The sequence below is a fragment of the Frankliniella occidentalis genome, unplaced genomic scaffold (assembly GCF_000697945.3).
Source record: "Frankliniella occidentalis isolate FOCC.00 unplaced genomic scaffold, Focc_3.1 Scaffold12, whole genome shotgun sequence".
Classification (NCBI taxonomy): domain Eukaryota; kingdom Metazoa; phylum Arthropoda; class Insecta; order Thysanoptera; family Thripidae; genus Frankliniella; species Frankliniella occidentalis.
The window spans coordinates 2,608,079-2,617,225 of record NW_026267142.1 but is presented as its reverse complement, the minus strand read 5'-3'; the positions used below and the strand labels follow the sequence as shown (position 1 = coordinate 2,617,225).

At 46.1% G+C, this 9,147-nt stretch overlaps 1 protein-coding gene across 1 annotated transcript; it reads left to right on the top strand.

Moving 5' to 3' along the window:
• The first annotated feature begins 2,651 nt into the window (after positions 1–2,651).
• Positions 2,652–3,389, top strand: LOC127748748 (putative protein TPRXL). Its single transcript, XM_052263507.1, has 3 exons — positions 2,652–2,742; positions 2,848–3,273; positions 3,358–3,389. The coding sequence occupies exons 1-3, from the start codon at positions 2,652–2,654 to the stop codon at positions 3,387–3,389; spliced, it is 549 nt and encodes a 182-aa protein (XP_052119467.1).
• The last annotated feature ends 5,758 nt before the right edge of the window (positions 3,390–9,147 follow it).

The window sequence follows — 9,147 nt, the reverse complement described above, 5'->3', positions numbered from 1 at the left end:
AACGAAACTGGAAGCTGTTAAAATGCTGCGTCATGACCCCTCTCCTCGCCACTGCAAGGAGAGAGGGGGGGGCCCGGGGAGGTGGCGGGCGGCTGCGGGGATGGGTGCGGCTGTGGAGACCTGCCCCCACTACCGCTTGCCTCAACTTGCTTGCCAGGTCCCGGCCCCTGCCTCGCCCCATTTCGCTCCAGACCGGCGTCGTGTACGGACGTACGTCGTGACCTGCAAGATGGCTCCCCACCTGAGGTAGGCACCGCTTTCGGCTTTGTTCGGCGTGGGCTGTGGTTTTCTCTAAGTTAATTGGGTTCTGTAGTAGTGTATATTTATCCTTCTTCGATATTCCTCGTAGAATTGCGTAACAGTCAAAATTTGCGTGCCCAAGTGGTCCCCTTTACTCCTCTGGTTCAGTCCAGTCATTCCTCGCTCGAAGTGATTTGTTGAAGTCTTGTTTTTTGAATGTTAGTGAAGTTTTTTGTGGGCACACATTGAGCAATGTGTGCCTTATCCGTACGTAGTAGTTTGGCGTCGGCCAGCGTCACTACGTTCAAAGTTCTTTACCTTAACCTTCTTTCAATGAGACCACGTGTGCCTGTATTGCATTTTGGTATTGCATTTTGAATAAGTATGATCAATGTGAGCTGGATTTAGGCCGAATTACTTGACCTCGGCCCTCGCTAATAACCTCACATTATCTAATTTCGATACACCACGTGTGCCTGTTAGTTTCCATGAACCCCAGGGTTGCCAGCGACTCACTTTTCTCACTTTTTTCCACTATTTTTAAAATGACTCACTTTTTGCTACTTTTTTGTAGAAACAGTCACTATTCGTCACTTTTTCGGATGTAAAGACGGTAAAATGACTATTTTACTGCGTCCCGTGAGAAATTTCGTCAGTTTTGTAAGATGTTTCAAATTGTCGCTGCTACTGAGATGAAAGTTAGTATGTGTTCACGGATTGACCCATACAGAAAACTGCTGAATGACGCATGCCGATCATTAGCGCTACCGCAATAACGCGGCTCGTATTTAAGTCTTTGTGGATCATTTTCTAAGCGAGCTCTCAGAGCCTACATGTGATAAGGTTCAGAGACGTCTGACGACATTGAAAAAGACGTCAACTTGTACACTCCTAGAGAACTTTTGTGCAGAAAACTATTACATGATGTAGTCTCGTTTAATCGAGAATTTTTCCGGGGAGTTCGATAGTGACTTCGAAAATTTAATCTGAGAGCTTAGAAAATGTTCTAGAAAAACTGTGGGTCATCATTCAGTGATCGACAATTCAAAGTTTTTAGTGATAGTTTTCTGTTCTTGTGCTTCATTTTTTTTACACTCAATCTAAAGTCATGACGAATGTGTGCAAAATATGAGCCATACGTTCCAAATTATAAAATTCCAACGTAAAACGTCACTTTCCCCCCACTTTTTAGACGTAAAAATTCACTTTTTTGTCACTTTTTGGGGATCAGGGAAGTCACTATTCTACTATTTTAAACCTTCTTGGGCGCTGGCAACCCTGATGAATAGGGTAAGTCGTATATCGCTTCTTTTCGATTCTTGGGTTGTAATAGTGTTTTCCAAGCGCCATTTTGGATGAAAACTCCTGGAAACATTTTTTAAGTTTTTTTCTTTAACGTTTTCATAACCCTACCTTGCCTGTTATTCTGGCCTGCCATAAGAGGTGGTTTTGAAAACTTCAATTTTGGGCGTATTTTTTTCTTGACTAAACACGCAATTTTACGGCCCTCAGCAGCTCTTAATGTCGCCATCTTGCCACAGCCTGAGCCTGGAGCGGCTCTTAATGTCGCTGTCCTGCCACAACCTGAGCCTGCAGCAGCTCTTTCTGCTGCCGTCCAGCCGCAACCAATGGCCCCATCCTTATCTATCACAATCAACCTAGGTAAGTTTTTAATTGTCTGCATAACCTTTGCAGGGTTTGAACAGATGCTTGTGTGTGATATCCTATTAACTGCATGTGTTCCCTTCATACCTGTCTTTTATCAGTCAATGATTGGAAACTGAATGGCACTTAAACATCTTGTAGCCAGGTTATTGTACTGGTCATATGTTTCTTTGCCTTTACCGAACTGAGAAGCTGACTGGATGGGTTGCTTTCTTATTAATTCCACGTGGCTCTGTCCTTGTCGTAATCATGGGACAAGGGATCAGTCGGCAGAGTGCAATTATTTTAATATCAGACCAATTCAATTTAATTCAAACAAATTCAAAACTAATTCAGCTAATTCAGTCCAATTCAAGACAATGTTCAGTCAACTCAAGTCAATTCAAGCCAATTCACGCTAATTCAATAAAATCGCAATAATTCAAACCAATTTAAAACCAATTCAACCAATTATTCAGTCCAATTCAAATTCAATTCAAGCCAATTCAAGCAAATTCAAGTTCAATTCTTGAAATTTGTACACCCAATTCAGGAGTTATCCACCAGAGCCCTGCACCGAGCGAGCATCGGATGCCTACATGGCGTCCGAAAGCGGTTGTGGGAGCGAGAAGCTCGCGCCGGGCCATAGCTCCCTCTCACTCCGATTCGCTTTCGGACGCCATGTAGGCATCCCAGGCCGCTCGGATGCAGGGCTCTGTTATCCACCCCTCGGTTTTTACCCAGTTTGCATTTTGTTTCATCTAACAATGTATCCTAATAAATCACTTTTCTGTGCAGTGTTGCCTCATGGGATCAAGTTACCGGAGTTACCTCTGTCAGGTCTACTCGGCCCACTTTGTGAGTAACATTTCATGATTTTCTTGAGTATTATATTGTGGCTTGCTTCAGATTCATGACATTTGACATTGCATTATTGTATTTGAATATTATTTTTTCTTCTAGTGTCAGCCGCAGCAAGGCCGCCGAAAGTTGTTGAGGTGGAGGGTCACTCTGCTTCGCCCTCAACTCATGGAAACTCTGCTTCGCCCTCAACTCATGGAAACTCTGCTTCGCCCTCAACTCATGGAAACTCTGTTTCGCCCTCGACTCATGGAAACTCTGCTTCGTCCTCAACTCATGGAAACTCTGCTACACCCTCAACTTCTGGAGCACACTTTCCTGTCGCATCGACATCTTCTGATGACTACAATTCTTTCCCTTCGACATCTTCTGATGACTACAAGTCTTTGCCTTCGACATCTTCTGGAGACTACAATGTAGTCCCCTCGACATCTTCTGGAGACTACAATGTGGTCCCCTCGACATCTTCTGGAGTGATTGACTTAACCGATACCCCGGATGACTATATGGACTTCGGTTACCTCAGAGGTAAGGGTTGCTGCTTTGATGCAATAAGTTGTTGGTAATCACGTGCAAATGCTTATCTCCATGGTTGTGTGCCCTCATGCACAGCTCTATGGAGTTTCACATTTAAAAGTGCTTAACTATAGTTAGCTGAGCGATTAGCGAAGCCTATTACTCCACTGATGATCAAAAAGTTTCGCGTCTGTTTGTCTGTCTGTCTGTCCGTCTGTCTGTTTGTCTGTACGCACGATAACTCGAGAACGAATTGAGCTAGCGACCTGGGATTTTCAGGGTCGTTTTGTATCATAAAAAGACAGATCGAGTTCGAAGAAGACCATTCTAGCTCAAAAACTGGATTTTTAAAAAAACGAAAACCACAGGTCCCCAAAATGACGTTTTTTTAAAATATTTTTTTAATGTTTCCCAAGGAGTAACTCATCGAAGTAGAGCCCTTTGGGCGAAATTTTCATCCGTTTGGCTCTATCTCTAACCGTTGAGGCACTAGAGGGTGTTTTTGACGAAAATAAGCGAAAAAATGTACAACCCTGCATGCTTAGGCAAAGTGACGGGCCGTTAACGGGCCGGAGGCCCGTATCTTTGTGTACACTTTTGCACTACCCGACTCGGGTGTCAGCGCCGCAGGCCTAGGTAGATGTATGCCAGGCGCGTCGCAGCGTAACAGTGTTTCGTGAGATATCGCGAAGCCTGTTACGCGAGACGTGGTCTGGCGTACATATAGCTAGTTTACGTTGGTTTTGCCAAGAACTGCCCCACAGCGCCGAAATGGTACAAGATAGAGCAAAACGGATGAAATTTTCGTCCGAAGGACTCTACTTTGACGAGTTACTAGTTAGATAATTTATCATGTCTGAAATTAAATTGTTCAGCGGAAAACATTTGAGTTATTTGGGGGGAAGGTGGTATATATAGGTATATATAAGGTGTATAAAAGAATCAGATTTGTGCAAACATAGCTGAACTTTGTGAAAGCACAAGGCTGGGGTAGGCATGATAAATCATACTAGAGTTGTAGTGAGCAAATTTTATTTTCCAATTCCAGAATCTATCAAACACAGCTGAATAAACAATGAGAAAAAATCCATGAAGAGTACAGCGAGAAAACAATAGCATATAAGTATTTAAGCATGGCTGCTTACACAAATATGACTTTGTACAAAGCTTGACAAACTATTTCTCAGATAAAACCAAGGTCGAACAACAATTGTAAGAGTGCACAGTGCAATGTAAATTTAAATCAAGAATAGAGAACCACATGTGTCCCACTTGCTACAAGATAGCTCCTACGATAAACATGATAGAGATAGCCTACCACCTGGAGCGGCTGGCCCTGCTGGGGTTCCAGGACGCTGAAGAACCTTTTGCTGGACTTCTGGACGTCACAAGCATGTCTACATAGTCTCCTCGCCTCGACTTGACCCCAGTTGGAGCGGCTGGCCCTGCAAGACTTCGAGGAGGTGCGTCTTCTCCTCCTCGCGCTGCCTCTTCTACGGTCTCGACCTGGACGCCGAGCCCGACGACGGCGTACTCAGGGCCATCACTCCAGCCAGCCACGGCGCCGGCCCTGACTCGATGACAGTGGGGACCGAACACGAGTGCGAAAGGTCCACGCAAAGAGCCGGGCCGTCCACGCCGTCGCTCACCAGGCTGCACTGCCTGGCCAACGAGCACGCGGCTTCCTTCACGTACAGCATACTGGCCGCGCACGCTGCTACCCTGGAGGAGGTGTTCACAAGCACAGACTTCCCCTTCCAGGAGACGGTGACGGCGAAGTTTCTCTCTGCGCTACCGAGACTCCGCAGTCTGCGGTGCGAAAACCCCATTGGGGGGCTGGAGGCCGTATCGGTGTGCCCGACGCTCAGCGAGGTCGGTTTCGACCTCTATACAGAAGATCTGGATCAGTTGGATATGCTGAAGCAGTTCCTTCGCCGAGCCGGCCAGCTGCGCCGTGTGCACCTGGGCAACTGCGCGGAGGGCCTCTGACAGATGTGCACGTCGCGGAGCTCGAGGCCCTCCCTGAGGCTGTGGCTGGGAACTCGGGGAAGGACAAGTTTGTCCAGAGGGCCCCAGTTGGAGCGGCTGGCTCTGCAAGACTTAGAGGTGCGTCCTCTCCTCCTCGCGCTGCCCCTGCTGCGCTCTCTGCGCCACCTCGACCTGGACGCCGAGCCCGACGAGGACGTGCTCAGGCCAGCTGCGCCGTGTGCACCTGAACAACTGCGCGGAGGGGCGTCCTGACAGATGTGCACGTCGCGGAGCTCGAGGCCCTCCTCGAGGTTGTAGAACTCGGGGAAGGACAAGTTTGTCCAGAGGGCCCCAGTTGGAGCGGCTGGTCTTTAAAGGCTTTCCTGGACCTGGACAACCTGCTGACCGACAAAATCCTCAGGAACATCACTCTCACCACGGCGGGCAGGTTTCTCGGTGGAAGATGAAGGCCGATCACACAGGTGAAAGGCCTTAATACGCAGCTGCCGGCGGTCAGTATCCCTCCTGCCAGACGACCAAAATAAGCGCAAGAAGGTCTTGCGCGCTACAGCCGATGAGAAGTTCGGCCAGAAGAAGGAGAGTTGAGAGACGCGTTCAGCAAACGAAGCGTCACAAAGCGTGATCAGAAGCACAACCCTGCAAAACAAATAGATAATTAGTTCATCCTTGATGCAAAGGATTATTTCACTTGAAAACTGAAAGTGTTCTGCCAAAAAGAAATCTCACCTCATGCTGCAGAAATGTTGAGCCTCGATAGATAAAGTAAAATGGTGAAAAGAATGGTGTAGTCCTTCGAAGCCTAAGAGTTTTAAGTTGGTAACAATCTGAAATAAGATATTGCAAGTGGTTAAGCAAAAGACCACACCAAAAAACACAAAATAAAAAACATTGCTCAATTGGTGTAATGGAGACTTAATTCTCACCTGGACTTGAATATATTCTTCTCATTTTAAGTTCACCAAGAAATACCAAGATAAAAATTCCTGCATTTCCACAACTCACAGCATCCAACAGCTATGCAAAATGACACCTGTAATACCAAGGTATCTACATCAGTTGACAACCAAGTAGAGGTGAGAGGGCCGAGATAAGGAAAGAACCAGCATTAACAACTACACACCTAGGATAACTATTCATTCAGTTCATCCTCAAAAGGCCACGGGTAGCACAAAAGTTCATGAGCCAAAACCACCGCGTGTCTACATCATGCCACACTATCAGTAAACATGGTTCTCGTGACTTGTGACAGCATTCAAGATAAACATTCCACATGAGGAGTTCCATCAAAACCATACCTAAACAATACAACTGTTTTAGAAACAAATCATGGCCAAGGTAAACACACACACAATAAAGAATCTGCATGAAAACTTACCTGATAGCCATTCAAGATGGATTTTTCCCACATTTTCACGAGGGCCAGTCAGCACAGTGAAATTTGGGGTTACGATGAGAGTTTATGGTCTCGGGCTGGAAACTCAACTGAAAAACTGCCAAGAGGCATTGCCTGCAATGAAACCAACTTGAATTACCGATATGAAGCCATACATGTGAGTCACTAAATGCACCCCTGTAATTTCACAGGAGAAATTGTCCCAGTTTATCCTCATCTCTTTTCCAGATTGCCCCTTTCCATAGCCCGGTCATGAGCGTGGCTATCATTCCCAACAAAACATGGGAACAAACTCAGCACTTGTTGAAAGAGAAATGGAGAGCTTTTAATGTCAACTACACTAGTGTGGAGCAGCGCATCGTTGTCACCTGCAAATCAAATTGAAACCATGATCCTTCTGCACAGAACAACATCTTCAAAAAAACTATGTGGAGATGCAATAAGATGCATAAGAATTCGTACCAAGACACACACTGCACATGCTCGTCCTCTCCCAAGTTCCCACCAAGGGAGGCCTCGGGGAAGGACTTCCAAAAAGCCTTCATAGGCCAGGCGCTACAATTGTGGCCAAGACGAGGCCATGAGGGCCTCCACAAGCCCTGAAATCAGAAACAAAAATACACATAAGAGCACTGGATATGGCTCAATAAACTATATATAACAAAGAACTGGTCATACCAGGAGGCCCTCTGGACAAGCTTGTCCTTCCCCGAGTTCCCAGCCACAGCCTCAGGGAAGAACTTCATCGCATTACCTGCAAGATAAAAATGCTCGTCAATACAACTACAACACGGGTGAATTAGAAGTGCAAAAAGCAACTGATGGAACACATACCAAGCTTCAGATCATCATATTTACCAGAGGGGCCTCCACAACCCCTGAAACAAGAAACAAAAATACACATAAGAGCACTGGATATGGTTCAATAAACTATATATAACAAAGAACTGGTCATACCAGGAGGCCCTCTGGACAAACTTGTCCTTCCCCGAGTTCCCAGCCACAGCCTCAGGGAAGAACTTCATCGCATTCCCTGCAAAACAGAAACAATATTACATCAGATATGAGCAAAGAGCATGGTTCAACACCACAACTTAAACCTTATTTTACACTTTTAACATAAGAATTCGTACCAAGACAGACACAGCAACATGCTAGTCCTCCCCCGAATTCCCAGCAAGCGAAGCCTCAGGGGAGGACTTGACAAGCCTTCATAGGCCAGCCGCTCCAAATGAGGCCAAGACGAGGCCATGAGGGCCCAACTATATGCCCTGAAATCAGAAACAATATTACATCGAATATGAGCAAAGGCATGGTTCAACAACACAACATAAACCTTATTTTACACCTTTAACATAAGAATTCGTACCGAGCCTTTAAAGGTCAGCCGCTCCAGGTGGTGTCCAGACAAGGCCACTCCTGGCCCCCAAAAACCCTGAGGCCCCCATCTCTGCTGTTCCGGCCGTTCTTCCTGCAGCCGTGCCTGCCGCTGTTTCGGCCGTGCAGACTCCAGTCGTGCCTGCAAGGGAGGCCTCGGCGAGGCCATCATCACAATCCCTGCGAGGAAAATCGTCAATTAGAAAGGGAACGGTAACACAGCTTGAGCTAAAACGTTCAGCTGTGAGGCAGCGACCGCATGACGACGGGTTCAGAGAAACGTTGTTGCCTGCTTCTCCACACAAGAATCATTGCTCACACCGGTGATGGAGAAGTCACAAATAGTGGAAAGGTACTCACATGTGAACAATACTTCTTACTCTGCACACACTAAAGTCTTCTTGTCGGCCGGGGCTGAGAATGAAACTGATGTTGTAGATGTTGATGAAAACTGTTACACAGCCTTGGTGTCAATGTCAAACGAGAGAGAGAGAGAGAGAGAGAGAGAGAGAGTATCGAAATATCGTATGGCAAAGTCGAGAGTCCCCGAAACCGGGCCGAGCAAGGCCGAGCCGGGCCGAGCCGGGCCTGCCGAGCTGAGCCCAACGGATCCGAGAGTCGCGGCGCACCACAGCCGCTCGACGGCGTGGCGCGAACCAAGACTAATTCAAATTTAAGTTAATTAACTTAGTTAAGTTAAGTTAGTGAAATAGCGTAAGCTATTTCACTTACCCTTTTCCGGGCCCGGAACTGCTGTTGGGCACCTCGTTTGCTCTCCTGATGGTATCTGTACCTGTTTTAGCTCTTATGTCAACAAATGCCTCTAAATGAAATAACATAATGTAACTAACTATTTTACTTATTTTATTTATTTCATCTACTAAAATAGATTAATTCACTTCGGACAAACGCACTTCGGACAAACGGGCTCACCTCAAACCATTTGCCAAACAACTGCCTCATAGGATAGAAAACTTATCATCAGTGATAACTGTTAGAACAACAAGTGACCTGAAACCAGTTGATTTTCAAATTAAATCTAACAGGGTACGTATTGCATTAATATGGTTAATTCAGAACAACCCCTTATATTTTGTTGTTGAAATTAGTGATGACAATTTACAATC

Coding starts and splice junctions, on each gene's coding strand:
- LOC127748748 (XM_052263507.1), top strand. CDS start 2,652: ATGTATCCTAATAAATCACTTTTCTGTGCAGTGTTGCCTCATGGGATC. Junction 2,743..2,847: donor AGGTCTACTCGGCCCACTTT/GTGAGTAACATT, acceptor TTTTTCTTCTAG/TGTCAGCCGCAGCAAGGCCG. Junction 3,274..3,357: donor GGACTTCGGTTACCTCAGAG/GTAAGGGTTGCT, acceptor CCTCATGCACAG/CTCTATGGAGTTTCACATTT.